Raw genomic sequence first — 20,801 nt, 5'->3', positions numbered from 1 at the left:
GGTGGGAATGAGCACATACAGAAGAGCCAGCCTTAGAGCAGCACTGAAAATAAGCTGGCAACAAACTGTTGTACTAGGAAAACGGTTGATATCCCAGACCTAGAAAAAGAACGGTTGTTTGTGGGTGAGAGTGGGGAGAGGAGTTTTCTCTTTTCTCTCCACAACAGTGATTTAATGAGTCTTGACAATTACACACAAACACATGAGAATCAAAAGAAGATTAATTAGAAATGCTATTTAACACTTCTTTCTCTCACTCTACAAAAATGTAACCCATGTAAAGAGTAATCTGAAGAGTCTTAAGCGGACCAACAGTTCTGTTTTAATTAATTAGCTGATAGAAATCAGTTTTTCATTATCCTGTCAGTCTTTTGTTTAAAAAAATGATCAGGCAGACATTTCCTTTAGACCTCAAATCACTTTTTAAAGTAGTGTTTTTAGGATGTGTTGGCATTTATGACTAGAAAGAAATATTCTTAAACATCCAAGATCTTGGAACACTAAAATGAAATGTGAATATATATTTGTATCTTCTAATATCAGCGCTTTCATTTTATGCAACTTGCTTACAAGTTAAAATAAATTTTAAGGCCAAAACAATGAATCATCTGAAGCATAATTATATGTAAAGCTTGTGGAATAAAATAAACAATAAAAAAGTAATAAGATTATATTTATTTGATTATTATATTACATTTGATATATTCCTATCAAAATTAGGGAGAACAAAAATAAAGCAAGTTTGAAGTGTCTCTCAAAATTATTTAATAAAAATTAATACCTTACTTAATAAAACAGAACACTGTTTCCTAGCATTTAAAAAAAAAAAAACAAAGCTATGCATATATATCCGTCTATATGCATGAACTGTCACCTGGGTGTAAGAGCCCCTTACTTGTCCATATCACCTTTGAATAATGATTGCACTACCACTCCTGTGCTCTAACACTTTCCAGTGGACAGACTGCCAATAGTCCTAAAATCTTTAAAAATAATTATTTCAAGTTGTTTAAATGCTATGAGGTCATCAAAGCTTACATCCCAATCATTCAATTGACAAGAACAAACATTGAAATGGACAGTTTAGCCCTCTCTTTGTAAAGAATATGGTGGGAATTAGAGGAGTTGCTCCTCTATGGTGGTAATCATATTGTGATATGATTAAAATAACACATCGTGCACCTTAGACAATGTGATATGTTAATTATTTCTCAATAAAGAAAATTTTAATAAAAGGAGAAAACTTTCCAAACCATTGGCTGAGAGGCAGTCTCAAACTGGGGAGAAGGATATGAGTAAAAGCGAGATTGAACAAGTGGGCTATTGCAAAATATACGAAATCCTTTTCTTACATCAAAGTCAAGTTATTGTGTAGGTAATCCAGACAAATATCAAAGTTAGATACTTGACATGGCTAGATGAACAAACTGAATGCATGTGTAAGTGAAAAGATTTAGAAGCAATAAGTGATATGTGCCCAATCTGAAAACCAGGTCAGTTTGGGTCCAATATTAGGTCTGGCCCCAGGATTTTGAGAAATAGAAGAGCATATTACATAGAGTATTTTCTCAAATAGACTGAAATGAATCAAAACTTATCCACAGTATATATCCAATGTTTATATAAACTATTGTTATCCTTACCTGTATATTTTCTTTACTAGTAAGAGGTTTTCCTGAGTCAAATAATTGAAATGCCTGTCAACATACAAAGCATTAACATTAGAAACAAGAATATTGAATGTTCTTTTAGATAAAACTGTTAATAGTACTACATGCTCTAGTCAAAGACAAAAATAGTAGAAAGAAGAAAATAAATCACAGATAAATAAACTTTTTTAGGTTGTCAATGTTAATATTTTGGTGTCTTTTCTTTTTGATATATTTTAAATTTTTATAAATGGATCTGTATTCCTTTTCACTAAACATTATATCATAATTACTTTCCCACACCATTAACTTATTTATAAGCTTCAGTCTAATAGCTAGGCAATGTTCTATCCTATGAATGTAGCAGGATAACCTCTTTCCTATTGTTAGACATCTAATGGGACCACTTCCCACCCTTACCTCACCATACAGCTCTATTTAAATAACATTAATGACTATTTTTGTATTTCCAATGATCACCTTTGAGTAGATACTCAGAAGCAGAATCACAGGCTCATAAGATAAGAAGACATTGAGAAAACTTACCAGTGCACAAATTTCATGCACTGGGCCTCTAGTGTTTTATGAAAATGCCAGGATTACTGCACTTTTAACAGCACTGAGTATTAGCCCTTAAAAATATCTTGGCCAGTTTGAGGTGAAATGGTGTTAACTCTTCAGAATGACTCTTTTTGTAGTTCTTTTCCTTCTTAGTGAATTACCTATTAATATGTGTGGCTCTAAACATAATGTTGCATCAGGAAATATTCAATTTATTTGCCACAGGAAATTGTGGTGTCATTGTGTTGGATGCATTTGTAGATGTCAATACTGATGTCCTGCTCATATCCCCTTGGTCACCTGGAAGTCACCAGCAGCTTTTGTGGACAGGCAGCCACCTATGGAAGGTATCCTACTTTTATCTGTGCCTCTCTGCTGGAGGGCAATCTGTGGCCACAAGAACGTTCCAGAAGTATAGGGAACTGGTCTCTCAGAGCGTCTCAATTGCCGACAGCAGGGCCCTCCTTAATGCTCCATGGAATGGTTTTCCTCACTTCCCTCTCAGGCTTTCCCACTCGCTCACCATTCTTTCTGGAGCCACTTCCCAAACATACTACAACATTTGCCCCCAAAATCTTTGTCTCAGAATCTGCTTTTGTGGGACTATAAACCAAGATATCATATATAGCTCTTATTGAAAGAAAATGTTGGTAGTATTTAAATTTTTTTTTGCTTTTTTGAAGATATTCTTTATCTCCTATAATACAATGAAAAGTGAGTGAATCCAGGGGGAGATCCTTGGTGATATAATTTGAAGAGAGCTGATGGGACTTTAGATTTGGTGATGAGAGCAGAATATCAATGAGTAGAATGTTAAACGATATAATTTTTAAAAGCCTGTGAAAAATCCAATAATAATCTGTAAGACTTTTTCAGACACAGCAGGTACTCAAAGAAATTCATTTCATTCAATGCCATTTCGTTAACATTGATGAGGGAAAACATTGATCTCTAGTGGGGGTCATTGTCTATGTGGAGTTTGCACGTTCTCCCCATGTCTGTGTGGTTTTTTCTGGGGTCTCTGGGTTCCTCCCACATCCCAAAGATGTGCATATTGGGTTAGTTAGCATGTCTAAATTATCCCAGTCTGAGTGAGTGCACCCTGTGGTGGAAGGACATCCTGTCCAGGGTGGATTCCCATCTGGCACTTGAGCTGCCGGGATAGGCTCTGGCTATCCATGACCCTGAGCTGGATTAAGCAGGTTGGAAAACCATTACTTTACTTCTATTTATGAATCTTTCTTACATGCATGCATACGTCACAATTATTTCAATGGCCAATATTAGAAGTGTTTTGGGTCTTTATTTAGAAGTTTGGTGATGTTGGTTTTTGTGACCAGAAATATGACATAGGAAAATTGATCTTCCTTATATCAATTTTCTTATGACGACATTGGTTTCATGATACATCTTTGCACTTAAAGTTGCAATTTCCAAAAACCTCTTGATGACCTACTGTACTTTTATACCTGAAATCTAATTCATTAATTCTTTCTTTAAATAATAACATTGACACCTATTTTAATTACAAACCCTGAACACATTTCCTCTTTTAATTACACTTCTTAAATTCCCAATTCAACCTGTAAAACTGTGAACTAACTTTGAGAATACAAAATTTGAAATCCCAATACACTAGGAGACAATGTACCCACACTTTTGCCTTATGATAACTATAGCTTGATAAAAATGAAATTCACCTGTCAAAATTAGCTTCAGATTGTTTATTTATTTTGGTGAAAACAGTGACCATTAAAAATTTTCTCATTTCTCATTCCACCCAACTGGCTTCTTTCTCCTTCTCTTACTCCTGGATTCTAAATGTGGATGACCCCAAGGGTCATTTGTCTAACTCCTACTTTTTTCATCTGCCTCTGTCCCCAGCTGATTCTATCCATTCCCATTATTATAAATATACCTATGTTAATATTCCCAAATTTACCTGAATCCCCAACCTCTCCCCTGAATTTCAGATCATATATGCTCTGCACCTACCAACAATAGATCCCCTCCTGTATGTCGAGTTGGGATCTCATACTTACTGATCTACTCCTGCCATAGCAGTATTCCCCATCTCAGTTCATAAAAACTTCTTCCTACCAGTTTCTTACGTTGAACACTCTGCAATAATGCTTGATCCCTTCTCTTGTATCCCACATCTAAACCATCATCCACAAATGCTGTGAGCTCTACCATCGCAAACCCCAGAATTAGACCACTTTTCACTCCTTCCACCACTGTTACCCCAACCATTGTCATGTATCACTCAGATTATTTGCAAAGGCCTTCTAACTGGTTCCCCTATTTATACTCATGCTTATCCGCAGTCCAGTCCCCAAACAGCAAGCAAAGTGGTCATTTGACATTCAATTTCTATCTAGTCATTCCTCCATTCCAAGCTCTGCAAGGTTCATTCATAGTAAACTCCAGCCCTGACCAAGCCCTGTGAGGTCCCATAAGACCTAGCTCTTGTGTCACCCTCCTCTTCTCCTCTTCCTCTCTATTCCAGCCTCACCTGTCTGCTTGGTTTTCCTCAACCACATCTTGCAGGGATCCTCCTCAGGGCCTTAGCTCCTCCTTCTTGGAAAGCTAGTCTCTCAAATCTTTCACCCTCAAAACTCTCTTATTAAGAGACTTCCCAAATCACCCTCAATAAAACAGCCACCCGCTGCTCTGGACACTCTGTCCTCCCAACTCAGTTTGCCTGTCCTCACAGCTCATCTCCACCTGACATATATGTATGTGCTTAATATGTTCATTGTCTTCCTCACTGGACTGTCCAAGAGTAGTATGCCTCCAGGAAGGCTCTAACTCTCTATTTGTCTTTTTACTGTTCTATCCTCATGCCTGGAATAGTGCCTGTATTCAGTAAACTCTCAATAAATATTTAACTAAATTAAAATAAGATTTTAATAATAAAAATAAACTATTTACAATAGGGGAAGGCTGTTGACTGAGAAGCAAGCAAGAAAACATTCTAATTTTATGAGGTAAGAAAATAATTGATTCATGCTACAGAAAATGAACAAAACCCAACTGATTCCTCAAAAGATAAATAGATCAATACATGTACACACACACACACACACACACACACACACACACACACGTATCCTATTGCCTACTGAATGTCCCTCTTAGGATTTTCTGTAGATAACCTCATACTTACCATATTACAGTAAATTATAATGCTGTAGCAGTCAGACTGAGAAATAATTAAATGCATTTTAGGGGGATAAGCCAAAGTACTGAATGTATTATATATAAATATAATGTAAGCTTAAACAAGTAATTTTCAAGACTTACAGCCTATTCCCCAGCTTCTTTTAGGTCTTCCAAATTTGAATCCCACCAGCATGTATCTATCAGTCTCACTCCTCCCACATGCTGTCTCCCCCAGGAAGCTGACTTGTGACCTCCTTCTATCTCCTTTATTGCTGGCCCATGAGAGTCCAAGCATCTCCCAAAACAAGATCACCCAGTGATTCCCAGATCACCATGAAAACTAAAGCAGAGGAAAGCAATAGTTCACTCTAATTTAAAATAAACACTAGTATACATTTTTAAGGATGCCTCAATTATCTGATTTACAAAGACAAATTAAGCAAGCCAGGTAAAACAATTTCCCAAAGTCAAAAAGGAGCAGACATAATTGAGGTCTGTCCTCTCCTCGCAGAAATCAGAAGAAATTTGAAAAACATGTTTAACATTTTGGTATAAAGTACATAAGTCAAAAACATCCACACAAAAAAAATGAGCAGAAATTATAAGAGTACTAGAGGCCTATTGCACGAATCTCTTCGTGCAATAGGCCTTCCCTTCCCTTGGCTGCTGGCAACGGTTTTCCTTCCGCACCAGGGACCCAGGCCTTCACTCTGACTGGGCTCCGGCCAGAGCCACCCCAGAGCTGTCAGGTTTCGCTGTTCGGTAGGCCCCGGGGCCGTGATGCCTCGCTGCTCCACTGATTCCAGGGCCCTGTGGCCTCGCTGCTCCGCCCATCCCGGGGCCGTGATGCCTCGCTGCTCTGCCTGGCACTGAGGCCGTGAGGCCTCACTGCTCTGCTGATCCTGGGGCCCTGTGGCTTCGCTGCCCCGCCTGGTGCCGGGGTTGTGAGGCCTCGCTGCTCCGCCTGGCGCCAAGGTGTGAGGCCTCACTGCTCTGCTGATCCTGGGGCCCTGTGGCTTCACTGCCCCGCCTGGTGCCGGGGTTGTGAGGCCTCGCTGCTCCGCCTGGCGCCAAGGTGTGAGGCCTCACTGCTCCGGTCCTGGGCCATCAGACTTCACTCCATAGCTTGGAACCTAGTATGCAAATTAACCATCTTTGTTGGTGGTTAATTTGCATATCATGCTGATTAGCCAATGGGAGGCGTAGCGAAGGTATGGTCAATTACCATGTTTGTCTATTATTAGGTAAGATTCCCAAAAATCTAAGAGGTAGTGGCTGATAAGATGTGCTACTGAGACCATAATAACTATAATAGAGAATTTTATTGTACAAATGTACTCCAAGACCACATTCCCTCCCCCATGACACCTTCCATTCCAGACAGATGAAAGCTGGTAAAATCCCGACAACAGTGATAGCCAGGCTTAGCAGAAAGGTCTGTAGTGCCAGAGACTTATAAACACACCTTTGTGGAAGCATTCCCTGGATTTCAGGAAAGTAGCCTTCAAAAGGTAAAGAAATGTCTTTGAATCAAATCAATAGGCTTACCTTCACTCTCCCACAAGCTCTAGAACTGGTAGGTATGAAGGAAGGCATGTGCTTTCCACAAAAAATCTGGAATATCTCATGAAAGGCTTCGGAAAAGAAACTTAATTCTGTAAGAACCTCAATCTTTAAAGGAAAGAAAAAATGAGAGATTTGAAATTAAACAATTTGTTTTACGTATAAAAGAAAAATTTTTAGAAAAAAATTATCAATTGAGATCCAAAATTTGTACTTAATGTTCATAATGTGTCAATGTTGGTAATGTGTAAATAAATTCATGTTTGGAAAACATGGGTGATGGAGATGCACGTGTTTGTGTGGAAGGCAGTTTACACAGGTGATAGACCAAGAAGCTAATAAACAACAGCAGGGGTCTATTCAAAACAATGGATGTTTTTCAAATGTGGCTCCTGCTTCATTAGAGGCAAACACATAAAAATATTATAGGTATGGAAGAGTTAAAAAAATAATTGGATTTATCTTTATGTTTCCATGGTGAAGTGTGGTTTAAAAGAAAAATAAAACAAAAACACTCCTGATATTCTCTCACACCCTGAGGAGAGTCAAAGAAGCCCAGAGGTGAATGAACTCCACAACATAGAGACACCCCTCATTTTCTTACCCATAATTAATGGGCACTATCGATTTTAAAGACATAAACTTAACAACAGTAATTGGTTGGTAGCTATACATTGTACATGGCTTATTTTGAATATAATCTAGCTGACCTTTCAATCAGGGAACTTTAAGAAGAAAAACGTTATGATCAAATTTGTTCATTCATTTAACATGTTTATTGAGCACCTCTTATGCATCAAGCCCTCTTGGAGTTTACATTCTATCAGGATGTATATTTAGCTAAATGTAAGTGATACATAACGATATACAGAGCATGAGAAGGGATTGAGGGTACTGACAAAAATGCTATTTTCAATGCCTGGGTCAGGAAGAACTTCTCTGAGGAAAAGGTCTTTGAGAAAGGTTTGGGAATTATGTGAAGGAGAGAGACACATGAAAATGTGCTGAGGGGACCTCAAGTACAAAGGTAACAGGGGTCCTGGTGTGCTCAAGGAATAGCCTGTGTGGCAGGAGCTTAGGGAGAGAGGGGCAGAGGATTGGGAGATAGGTGTGAACGGTGGCCTGTCCACCAAAGTGGGGACTTGGGACATTTTTTCTGGCTGATAAGAAGCTATAGGAGAGTTTGAACAGGGCAGGCCCTAACCTGACATGTTTTGAAAACAGCTAACACAGTCTCAGGAATCTGAAGAGCGAATAGATTTTAAAGAAATAAAAAGAAGGTAAGTTAGGGGAAATTAGATGTGACGATAACATGAATATATAATCTAAAAGGTAAGGAGGATATTTTCTTTAAAAATTTTTAATAGATTTTTGTTGATTTCAGGGGGGAAGGAAGAAGGAGAGAGAGATAGAAACATCAATGATGAGAGAGAATCATTGATCGGCTGCTTCCTGCTCGCCCCACACTAGGGACTGAGCCCACAACCCAGGCATGTGCCCTGACTGGGAATCAAACCATGACCTCCTGATTCATAGATCAATGTTGAACCACTGAGCCATGCTAACTGGGCAGGAGGGCATTTTTTAAAAAAATATATATTTTATTGATTTTTTACAGAGAAGAAGGGAGAGGGATAGAGAGTTAGAAACATCAATGAGAGAGAAACATCGATCAGCCGCCTTCTGCACGTCCCCCAGTGGGGATGTGCCCTCAACCAAGGTACCTGCCCTTGACCGGAATCGAACCTGGGACCCTTGAGTTCGCAGGCCGACACTCTATCCACTGAGCCAAACCGGTTCGGCATGGAGGGCATTTTTAATGGAGAAAATTTCTCATCTATTGGGTTTCATACTTTGGGTCTTGCCCAAGACACCTTGGGCTCTAATCTCCACAGTGTCAAAGAACATCACAGTAGGCATTCAGGAGTCACACCTCTCTGACTTGTAGATGAATATTTTTCTCGTTGCCCCTTGGAGGAAACATTTCCTCATATCTGTGTGAAGGTACTCTTCTCTGGTCAGACTGCTGTACATGGACTACCAGTCTAACCACTCAAACACGCAATTGTGATAACAGTGGACATGTATTTGCAGAAATGACTAATACTGTGAACACAGCCAGATGGGGAAAAGACTACCCACAAATAAGCCCTTCACTCACAGAAATACAGATCTAACAATACCCTTTCCACGAATGTTGAGTGTGTTGAGAGTAAAAAATCTGTCAAGATGCTGGCAGTTCTAAAGTGGAGCCAGACTAGCTGATCATAAGGAGGTCTCAGAGCTTTCCCTGAAAGACGCTGCAGAAACTTAACAGCATGATCTACTGCTGTTTGATGCGTCAAAAAGCAGCTAGCACAGTCTCAGGAATCTGAAGACTATTTCCTGAGACCCTTCCCATTCACTGACACGTTTACTCAGAAAGACCAGGCAAACTCTGCACACACAGGCGGTCAATCCTTTCCTCTGTATGATGCAACAGTTGCCCTTTTTCATTGCTTCTGTTAAAACCCTGGTTGGGTTTTTCAGTCCTACTATGCCAATAAGACCCACTTCCGTCTCACCCTGCTCCTCACACTGTTCCCAGACACATATGATCACATCCTTATCCTGACCACAATTCTATAATGAATTCCCCCTCCCACCCTGAGGCTCCAGAATGGAGTTCACAGTTCTTCACTGGTTTTGAAGCGACTCTAGTACAAAAAGAGTAGTCCAGTGTCCTGTCAAGTTAACAATCCAATAAAAAATAATCATTTAACCAAAAACTTTGTTCTTTCAGTGCCTCTCTGCATCTCCTTCTGACATGTTAGTAATGGTCACTGCAACCCTTCCATGCCTGCCTCTTACCACAGACCAGAATAAAATGGTTAGCCCCATCTCCTCATTCCTCCTACTGCTCAGCCTCCACAGTATGTCCCAGTTGAACTCAAGCCTGGGCCCCCGGTTTGCTCCATGTCATGGACCTCTGGTATCCTCATGTTATTCTCTTCTCCAACCTCCCTACTCTGAACCTCCACTCCAGTCTAACTGAACCACCCCTGCACTTAAGCAAGGCAAATACTTTCTCACCTCAACCTTTCACACTACTGTCTGCCAAGAATCTTCCCTTCTTCCTCTCTCCTGCTCAGTTAGATCTACTCTTTTCAAGCCTAAATCTTATCTACTTTGTGAAAGACAGAGATGCAAAACCATCTTCCCCTCTTTCAAACTCCTGGAGAACAGTGCTCATCACACTCGTTGGGAAATGGTCAGTGGAAGGTGCACACGTTACTGTTTTGTGTGTTACGTCCTGTCTCTCCGCCTTGTTTTTATGTCCCTATAAGCAAGGGCCATGGGGTTACATTTCTTTGATTAGAGTTACTTATATGGTGCTTTTATATAAGGGGTACTCAATAAAGGTTGTTTCCCAGGTGAAGCAATAAATATTTACCAAGTGCCTTCAAGGCGAGTTTCCACTAAACACTAAGGAGAGTGTGGCCAATAGGCATTTGATAAATGTCTATAGATTTTAAATTCAATTCAATAATTAATTAATGAATATCAAGTATATGAATTTATTACTCAAGACATTATACAGGACTAAAATGTGAATAAATACAGGCCCTAGCATTCAAAAATTTGGCAATCTTGAAGAGAACACTGTTTTTTAAAAAAGAGAGAGAAAACTTGTATGCCGGGTTTTTTTAAAGTGTTACTGAAATTCAAAAGCAGGAGAACTCTTTAAGAGTTCAGTAACTCAGTAATGGTGATTCATAAATTACCATGGCTAATAACGAATTATTTATTCCCAAATTAAAATAGATTATATTAATAAGCACCAGAATTCCTCTTAGGTAAGGTATTTCCTCTATTTAAAAACAGAATGTGATGAACTATTTGGGTCTGAAAACATAGGCCCAAGGGCAGGGTCTGGATGGAGAGAAGAGTTTAAAGAGAATTCTAATTTTCACTCAGAAAACAGGAAAAATTTGGGAAGAAGGGTAGAGGGCATTTCCAAAGAAGGAGGAGGATTAAGCCAGTAGTATGTATAGCCCACTCACTCCCAATTATAAAAGCTGACTGCATGTCTTGTCCCAAATTCACATTCAGTAATGACCAACTGGTAGACTTACATCAGTTCTAGTAACAGTACTTACACCATGGAAATTTTAAATGCTACAAATCAGAGCTTTTTTTAGAGTGAGTTGTGAAACATTTACTGGCACAAAGCTGATCAAGTTATGGGCTGGGAGGCAAAAGAAAGAGATGTTGGCCAAAAAATATTGTAAGCTCCGCGATGTCAAATATTTTATTTCCAATTGTTTGTTTTGCCTCATCTTAAGTTTTCCTGTGTTTCCAATTTTCTGAAAAGTTCAATCCAATATAATAAAAGCCTAATATGCTAATATGCTATCATCCGTTCAACCAAAGCGTAATATGCTAATAATATGCTAAGGCCGCTCAACGACTTGCTATGACGTGCACTGACCACCAGGGGGAAGGCGCTCTAACCGGGAGGTGGGCTTGCTGCTGGGGTCCGGCCGATCAGTGGGGTCCTTTGGCTTGGCCTGTGCCCTCTTGCAATCCAGGACCCCTTGAGGGATGTCGGAGAGCCGGTTTTGGCCTTATCCTGCAGTCCAGGCTGAGGGACCCCACTGGTGCACGAATTCATGCACGGGGCCACTAGTATAGATATAAAGGCCTTAGGTGAAGTGTGTGTGTGTGACATGGAATAGTGCTGACTTCCATATTAGAGATGAGGACATACAGAAGAGGGAGCAAATGTGCTGAATGTTGAGATAATCCATGTACAAAACAAATTCAACAAAAGTGGGAGCTGGTGACCATAGTTGACTGACAAATGGGGCAGAGAGAATGAGGTGCTAGAGGTTCCCACTCCACATGGGGTTCAAGCCAACTGCACATGAACCTTGAAGGCAGAGAACCTTAGCAGACTCTAAGGTTCCATAGTTAATTGTAATTTAGTGCCTGTGTGTTTTGTCACTTCAAGTTTCTGAGCAATTAAAAATTCTGTGTACCATAACATACATAAAGATCCTTAGCAAAAGTTTCACAGAAACTTCAGAAAACTGACTCATTAGTCTCCATTCTTTCAGTAAACCAATGCTTCAGAAGTGGTGATCTCTAGACTGACTGGTTTTGGGCGAGCCTTGTTACCAGGTGTAGCTGTTCCTCACTGTACTTGGGGCCCAAGCATAAAGTCATCTAAACCTTTATAACTGGCTCTTTCTCATACTTTATTATAATAATGGGCAAGTTTTTTTAATATCAGTAAACCATATTATTAACAGCTTATTATTATGAGTATTAGAACCAAATTAATTCATGGCAATATCTTTAACAGTTCAAGAATATCAAATGTTTTAAAAAACTTGTAACATACCTTGAGGATTCTTACTTCTAGATTTCTGACCAAGTCTTGGCAAATTCCAGCAACAAAATATTGGTACAATGCAAGGAGAGGCAGAATCTACCAACAGAAAAGCAAAACATGTTTTATCAAGTTAATAACCGACTAATAAAATTTAGCCAAGTAATGTAGGAGATGTTGTGTAAAATAGTGATTGCTTTTTCCATGCAAGGAGACTATAACGTTTGGTGTAAGTAAAATGTTCTTCCTAGCATATGCTTCATAATTTTATCAGAACTTAAAATTCCAAGTACATGCTGCTTGGTACACAAACCCTAGGCTTGCACATCTTTTCCAAAAGTAAAAATGCAGTTAATTATCTTCCCTGAAAAATTAATTCAACACATATGTAGGAATCACTGAGGACTGTGGAAACATTCAAGATTTGTTAGACCTACCAAATCAATGCCAAATTTAAAGCAGTGGAACTCACATCCATGGCCCCTGATGGCACCTACGTATTCCTCTCAGTGTCAGCAGCTATTTGTCTTCTAATTAGAATACCTGTATCAAAAACTAATATTTATCACTTGCCTATTCTGTGGCAGGCACTGTTGAATAAGAAAAAAATCTAACACACCACTGCCCTCAAAGAGTGTATAGTCTACTGATTAAAACCCAAGCTTACTCGTCACATAATGTTTTTATTTTCCTAGAATTAACCCCAAAGTTCAACTCTCTTCTTGAAATTTCACAGGTATACATACATGAAGGGTTCCAGACTTTTCGATATTTATTTCCTTTTTTCAGACTATCAATATTTCAATTTACCTAGCCACTGCTAGACACTGGTGCTGAGGGGCAGTTTCACCTAGACTTCGGAATAGCTCTTCCTGATCTCAACTCAAAACTGAAGCTCACCTTAGGTCCTACAACTTGGGTCCTGCCCACTAAAGGAAGACTGAGCAAGAAGGATAATTAGGATGCCCATTAACTAGAAAACTATTTCCCATGAATCCACAACAATGGGTCCCAGACCAAATTTCACAGTGACAGCAGGCTCCTTAGCTACCTAGCTTCTGGGGGGTAGTGTCACACAAAATGGAAACTGTTCACGTCCTGGAAGTTCAGCTAAGAAGATTCTGTCAGTCAACTGGCAGCTGCTAATAGGAACAGCTTTAAAAAAGATTAGAACTGATCTTAAACGTTTCAAACAGTATACAACACAATTTTCTACAATTATGCAATAAAAACAACACAATACCTTTTTTTCTACAATTAATGCAGCACAAAACAATGAGTTGGCTATTACCTCTGAGATTTTCTTTTCTTTAGTGAGAAATAAAACCACAACATGTTATTGCCGCCAATTGCTCAATTATTCAGAAAAATTTTCTCAATTTCTTAAGCTTCAGAGGGAAAAAAAAGTCTCATTTCTTTTCCAGCGCAGTGATATGTATTATATATGAGTATGACTAGACAGCTAAAGGTTACCCAGGGGATAGAACTGTTTTCTAAATCCAGAAATGAATCCCCTTAACAATGAGAAGAGCACCATTTTGTTATTTTTTTCTAATAAACAATTTCTTGCCAAATATGCCAAGTGTTAAAAGCATTTATCTACCTTTATACTTTAACACATGGCTTTATAATTTAACAATTCATATCAGGGAGAAATAAATATTTTCAATACAAGGAGAGAGAGTGAATTTAGAAGAGAATAGAAAACAATACTTGAAAAAAAAGAAAGTAGGTATAAAAATTATGAAAGAAAAGGAAACAGAATAGATATTAAGAAGCAAACCAGGGGAAAGAAGAGATACAAAAGTAGAGGAAAGAGCATATAGGAGGAAAATAGGAAAAATAAAATCAAGGAGGAAAATATAAAATGACCAACAATTAAAACATTCTAACTTCTTTTCAAAATGCAATCACCTTCAAATTTATGGTATATACATATTGTGGTTCATTTCCCCAAAGGAAAAAAAGAGTTGTATTGGAATTTTTTTAATTTCCTGGGATATTAAGAAGTATCTATCTTTTATTTCACAGTTAGAATAAGTTGTTTCCTTAGAATACACCCTTACCAGAGAAAAGACAAGTGACACAAAGCTAAATTTATCTCAGTAAGTAAATAGCCTCATAATTTGGGTACTGATGTGATCTTCATGGCAATGCATTAAGTTACATGTGCACTAGATTCTTCTGTTTGAGAATAATGAAACATTCTAATCCAGCGGTTCTCAACCTGTGGGTCGTGAACCCTTTGGCGGTTGAACGACCCTTTCACAGGGGTCGCCTAAGACCATCCTGCATATCAGATATTTACATTACAATTCATAACAGTAGCAACATTACAGTTATGAAGCAGCAACGAAAATAATTTTATCGTTGGGTCACAACATGAGGAACTGTATTTAAAGGGCCAGAAGGTTGAGAACCTCTGCAAATCAATTTCACCAAATATCTTAAGAAAAGAAGGTAAACTAGAGTAAAAAGAGAACAAAATCAAACAGACATTGCTTTTGAATCCCAAAGCAATGCAAACAATGATGTCAAAGAATCTCAATTAATATATTTTATTTTGAAGTACAGATAAGAATCTTGAATATAGAGTTTCAAAGGTAAATAAGAGCTGACAAATTTTACAAATTTGTCAAATATTAACAAATATTAACAAATTTTGAAAAGAATAAGGTTAAGTGGGCAAAAAAATAAGGCCACAGCAAATTAAGATTTATTAATTTTACCAATTACTTACGATTATATTTTGCTTAGCAAAGTGCAGTTCACGTATAACATAATACAGACTGGCAACTACAGAGCAAATGTTAGCCCGGTATATATCTGAGAAGAGCTCGATGCCTGGGAGAAGCTGAGTGATTTCATACTGAGCATAGCAACGTTCAGCTTTAGGATGTGGAAGTGTGGTTCTCAGCAAACCCTGAAGATGATAAAAGGTGAGACAAAAAGCTGTAAATAGCATTGACAATAATGGCACAGAAGGACAAGGACATGTATTACTTCCTAAAGTGCTTAGCACATGCCTAGCACACTCTACCCTGTAATAAACAGTACTTATCATTAATATTATCAGCATCAGAGGTTCCAAATGCTTTTGATGTTGCCTTTGAAATCCTATGGTAACTGGATACATATTATTTTCAAGAGAAATTATCATTATATTGTTATCATTTGAGAGGGATGATTTTGCATTAGGCATTATGGCAAATTCTTTATAAACACTATCTCATTTAATCCTCATTTAACCAACCCCTAGCAGGATTATTATCTCACAAAGGAAACAACCGAGGCTTGAGCAACTTATCTGAGGTCACACAGCTAGTGGTGGTAGAAAGAAGATTCAAAGTCATATCTATTTAACTAAAAAAAAAACAACAAAAAACGATGTTCTTTTTACTCTATCAACCTATAAGTAAAGGAGGCAACAGCTTATTTCAGAAGCCTAAATCAAGTAGAGGTAATTCTTAATTTTAACTGAATTAATTGAAAAAGTGATTTATTTTATTTGACCAGTATTTCTTAAGTAAGTTATTTGACCAACATTTTACTAGATGTTGAGAAATAAGATGAATACACAAAATCAAATTTTATGTTTAGGAGTGCTTTTTATATTATATTAAAAAAATTAAAACTTCTCAGTGACAAATGCATTTAAAATTATCTTATGCAAATATCGGAAAGAATTTTCATCAGATTACTCATTAAGGTTATAAGGTAACTACTCTAAAATGCTAGGTAGTTGTTTAAATTTTTAATCTTATAAATTTGCTTTGAAAACATAAAAAGAATCAACAGGTTTTAAAAAATAAATCCTGCCACCTAATTTAGGTGTAGTATTATTAAGAAATATGTTCACGCCAAAACCGGTTTGGCTCAGTGGATAGAGCGTCGGCCTGCGGACTGAGGGGTCCCAGGTTCGATTCCGGTCAAGGGCATGTACCTGGGCTGCAGGCACATCCCCAGTGGGAGATGTGCAGGAGGCGGCTGATCGATGTTTCTCTCCCATCGATGTTTCTAACTCTCTATCTCTCTCCCTTCCTCTCTGTAAAAAATCAATAAAATATATTAAAAAAAAAAAGAAATATGTTCACATTAAGCAAAAACTGACATTTATTTTTAAATTACAGTTGACCTTTGAATTGCATGTAGAGGGCTAACTACATGCACTGATGTGCACCATTTTATTCAGGGGCTTGTGCGCCCATAGAAGTTACTATCTGTGGGGGAACCAATCCCCCATGGATACAGAGGGGCAACTAAGTTTTGGGGAAGTAAGAACTTATACACACATTCTCGACTATGTAGGGTCAGCATGCCCCCAATCCTCCAGTTGTTCAAGGGTCAACTGTACTTATTTTCTATAACATAAACTGCATTATTTTCAAGAACAAGAGGTAGAGTAGGTAAAGGATGCAATATGTGGAGGTGGAATCAGGTTATTGTTCCCTTTACACTCTCGTCTCTTCCCCTTCTTCCCTTTGAAGCTCAGGCAAGAGGTGAATAGAACATAAGAAAACCGAAAAGTCTGGCCTTACATCCAGAGAAACTTTTCCCAAAGACCTTATCTATACAGCTGTCATATCAGACTCCTGTGATACACAGAACAAGGCGCCCATACTTCAAAGTAAACAGAACCTTCAGTACACTGCAAAGGCCCCAGTGACATTCCTGAATCTGAAAATGTCTTGTATTTCAGATAAAAGCTCCTTTTTTCCTCCAGTAAAGTCAAACCCCAATCTTAGGAACTGCAAACACTCCTCATACTTCTGTGGTCTTCAACCTAGTTCTTGCTTTCATTACATAGCATACTTGATATCTTGGAATCGAGCAAAACTTTATTTAGGGACGAGGTAATCTAAGGCAACCAGACCAACTTTGCTGCTCACAAGCAACATGATCTTACTAAGGACCGGAGTCTCAGTTTCCTTATCTGAAAAACTCCTTTGGAATCCCACGGGGAAAACAGACTCTGCTGGGCACTAAAGGTGAAAGTAGCATATGGGGGTTCAGCCACAGAAGGAAAGATGGGCTTATGATATGTAATCAATGTTCATGCTATTTTCCTACCTGGACGTTTCATGAATATGATAAACTACTAGCCTTATTTTATTTTTATTTTTTACTGAGTTAATGGTGATGCTACTGTAGAAAGATAAACATCAAATATTACCTGAAAGAGTAATGCAGACAAAATGCAACAGTTGGATCTCTTCTCAACGTCCAACACCTTAATAAATCTAAGGAAGTATAAGAAAAAGAAACTGATTCATAGACTATTTCTCAAAAATATTTTATGTAAATACATCTCATATTCACAGACTTTCCAAAATTAAAGTAGCCTTTGTTATTTTGAAGGTGCTACATACTCCTGTAAGATCTAAAACACTGAGAATGATAAAAAATAAAATTAAAAAAACACCTATAATCCTACTACCTAAACATTGATTAGTGGCAACTTTTTGGCCCATTTCCTTCCAGACATTTTTCTAGTTATAAACATACATATTAAGACTAGAATTATGCAATACATATAACTTTATAAACAAGTTTTATGTTCATGGACATAATGAGCCACATTATTACTTTACAGAACTTTAGTATCTTTACCATATGAACATACCATAATATAAAAGTATTCATACCATTTTGATTTGTTCAATACTGAGGTAAACACTGGAATCTACATATTTAAGCACTTGTCCCATTAGTTCTAGAGAATAAATCCTTAGAAGTGGAATTTTGGTGGGGAGAGAGTGTACAATTTTAAAGTTTTTAATGAGTATCCTCCTATCTAATAATAGACAAACATGGTAATTGACCATACCTTCGCTATGCCTCCCATGGGCTAATCAGCATGATATGCAAATTAACTGCCAACAAAGATGGCAGTTAATTTGCATATACTGGCTGGGAGCGAAGACTGAAGACAACGTAGAAGCGAAGCACTACATAAGGGAGCAAAGTAGAGGCAGCAGAGACAGGAATGGAGCCAAGGCTGCAGAGGTGGGAGGGGAAACCCAGCCACAGCAGCTGGGAGCGGGAGGGCAAACCCAGCCAGAGCTGCTGGGAGTGGGAGGAGAAACCCAGCCACAGCAGCTGGGAGCAGGAGGGCAAAACCAGCCACAGCGGCTGGGAGTGGGAACAAACCTGCCTCAGTGGGTTTCGCTCCCTTCTGTGTTTTGCTCCAGCTGCAGGAAGCCCTATTCTTTTTTTTTTTTTTTAAAAATTTTTTATTGATTTTTTACAGAGAGGAAGGGAGAGGGATAGAGAGTTAGAAACATCGATGAGAGAGAAACATCGATCAGCTGCCTCCAGCACGCCCCCTACTGGGGATGTGCCCGCAACCCAGGTACATGCCCTTGACCGGAATCGAACCTGGGACCTCTCAGTCCGCAAGCCGAAGCTCTATCCACTGAGCCAAACCGGTTTCGGCTGGAAGCCCTATTCTTGCAGGAATCTTCCTGCAATGGGCCTCTAGTGGTTACATAATCCTTCCAAAAAATGAAACAGTGTGTTTTCTCACCAGCAGTACATTATGGACACACTAGTAAGTCTCTCCACCAAAGATTATGTTAATGCCTCTGAATTTACTGCTGTCTCATGTTAAGTCTAGTAGAAGAGTTTGAATTTCTTTTCATGTGGGTCTTAAAATTCACAGCTAAAGCTATAACCACATTACCTTCATCTAAGTCTTATTTAGATAAAACCAGTTGGTTTCACCGTATCGTTACTAATAAAAGCCTAAGTAGTCGTCATGCCGTGATGCCCTCACGCCATCACAAGATGGCTGCGTGCACAGTAGGTGTGCAGGTGAGGGGGGGCTGGGCTTGATGCTGCGTGCATGTCACGGAGCCTGCCTGGGGGTCCTGCCGCCTCCCAGCTTCGTGTGGTGAGGTTTGCCTGGGGGCTCGGGGGGTCCCGCCTCCCGGCTCCACACAGCAGGAGGTGGGACCCCTGGCTCCAGCCTACCTCTTTGGGGCAATCCATCGAGGATTCCTGGATGGGTGGGCAGGCCCTACCTCTTTGGGGTGATCGATCACAGGGCTCCTGCACTGTGACAGGGCACAGGCCAGGCTGGGGGACCCCGCTCTGAGTGCATGAATTTCATGCACTGGGCCTCTAGTTGACTATATTAATTAATTAACATCTATCTGAGTTCAGCTTCTCTATGTGGATATTTGGGTGTGGGGTTTGCCCTCTGAGCAGCAGGGAGAAGAGTTTCCTCTGGTCAGGGATCCTCTGAGAACAGCCAAGGCCCCTGGAGTATCATCTATCCTGTGGAAGACAGACCTGCAGCTGGACAATCAGAAATGACTTCCTGTTGGTTGAAAATCAGTAGATAATAACTTCAGGGGCTCAGAGAAGCTGAGGTGCCCAATGGCTGGAATGCTGCAGCAATTCTTTTTCAAGCCATGAACTTTTATCAACCTTTCTCTTCTCTGCTGTCAAGCTCTACTAAGTCACAAGCTCAGACTTGTATGGGGATTGTGTATGTGCATATGTGTGTGTGCATGTGTGTGTGTATGTGTGTGTATGTGTGTGTGTATGAGTTCTTTCCCAGGAGTGCAAAACAATCAACTTCACAACATTGTTAAAAATGTTTAATACTTTACTGTTTAATACTTTTTAACTAGGTAATTTCTTACCTCCCCTGCTAAAGGATGCTAATTCTCTTAAAACAATGTGATTATTAACTAGTTATTCTTTTAAAAAATTTGCTTTGCAGCTCAAAATGCTATGCAGGTTTTTGCCCACCACGTCACATCCTATAGGTAAGCAATAAATGTAATATAACTGGGAGGTGAAGGAAACATGTACCTATACCCCTTCATACTTTTTTAAAAATATGGAACACTCCTCGAACTTGCTTGTCATCCTTGTGGAGAGGCCATGCTAATCTTCTTTATTGTTCCACTTTTAGTATATGTGCTGCTGAAGTGAATATTGCTCCTTCTTTTTAAATTTTTCACATTAATCAAATATTTAAGACATTTGCACCCAGCCGGTATGGCTCGTGGTTGAACTTCTTCTATGAACCAGTAGGTCATGGTTCCATTTCTAGTTAGGGCACATGCTTGGGTTACAAGCTTAATCCCCAGTAGGGGGCGTGTAAGAGGCAGCCAATCGATGAATTCTCTCTCATCATTGATGTTTCTATTTCTTTAACTTCTCTCTTCCTCTCTGAAGTCAATATACCAGTAAATACATTTTTTTAAAAGAAAAAAAAAAGTACTTCACAAAGTCTTGGGATATTGTTTTTTCATGGATATACTGATATACTACCAACCAGAGAAACTGGCTGAGTATCGTAAGGATATTTTTTTAAAAAAGATAATTTGTGATGCTACCTAGGTATAAGGCATTGCAACAGACTTTCACATGTTATGTGATGATAAGCTGAATAATGATCCCCATGTCCTAAGATATCCATGTCCTAATTCCCAAAACCTATCAACACATTACCTTGCATGACAAAAACAATAAAA

The 20,801-nt window shown here is 38.9% G+C and overlaps 1 protein-coding gene and 1 non-coding gene across 2 annotated transcripts in view; both read right to left on the bottom strand.

Moving 5' to 3' along the window:
• The window catches only part of CFAP54 (cilia and flagella associated protein 54), a 252,382-nt gene that overhangs the window by 89,569 nt on the left and 142,012 nt on the right, over window positions 1-20,801 (bottom strand). The window contains exons 44-48 of the mRNA XM_036301177.1: window positions 17,486-17,552; window positions 15,053-15,235; window positions 12,325-12,411; window positions 6,924-7,046; window positions 1,644-1,697 (exon numbers count right to left, since the gene is read on the bottom strand). Of these exons, the coding sequence (XP_036157070.1) occupies window positions 1,644-1,697; window positions 6,924-7,046; window positions 12,325-12,411; window positions 15,053-15,235; window positions 17,486-17,552 (514 nt within the window). The remainder of the gene's footprint in view (window positions 1-1,643; window positions 1,698-6,923; window positions 7,047-12,324; window positions 12,412-15,052; window positions 15,236-17,485; window positions 17,553-20,801) is intronic.
• Window positions 20,156-20,260, bottom strand: LOC118652272. Its single transcript, XR_004966534.1, has one exon. It is a non-coding gene; the product is annotated as a U6 spliceosomal RNA (small nuclear RNA).

The sequence above is a fragment of the Myotis myotis genome, unplaced genomic scaffold (genome assembly GCF_014108235.1).
Source record: "Myotis myotis isolate mMyoMyo1 unplaced genomic scaffold, mMyoMyo1.p scaffold_m19_p_3, whole genome shotgun sequence".
Taxonomy (NCBI): domain Eukaryota; kingdom Metazoa; phylum Chordata; class Mammalia; order Chiroptera; family Vespertilionidae; genus Myotis; species Myotis myotis.
This window is presented reverse-complemented; position numbering and strand designations above follow the sequence as displayed.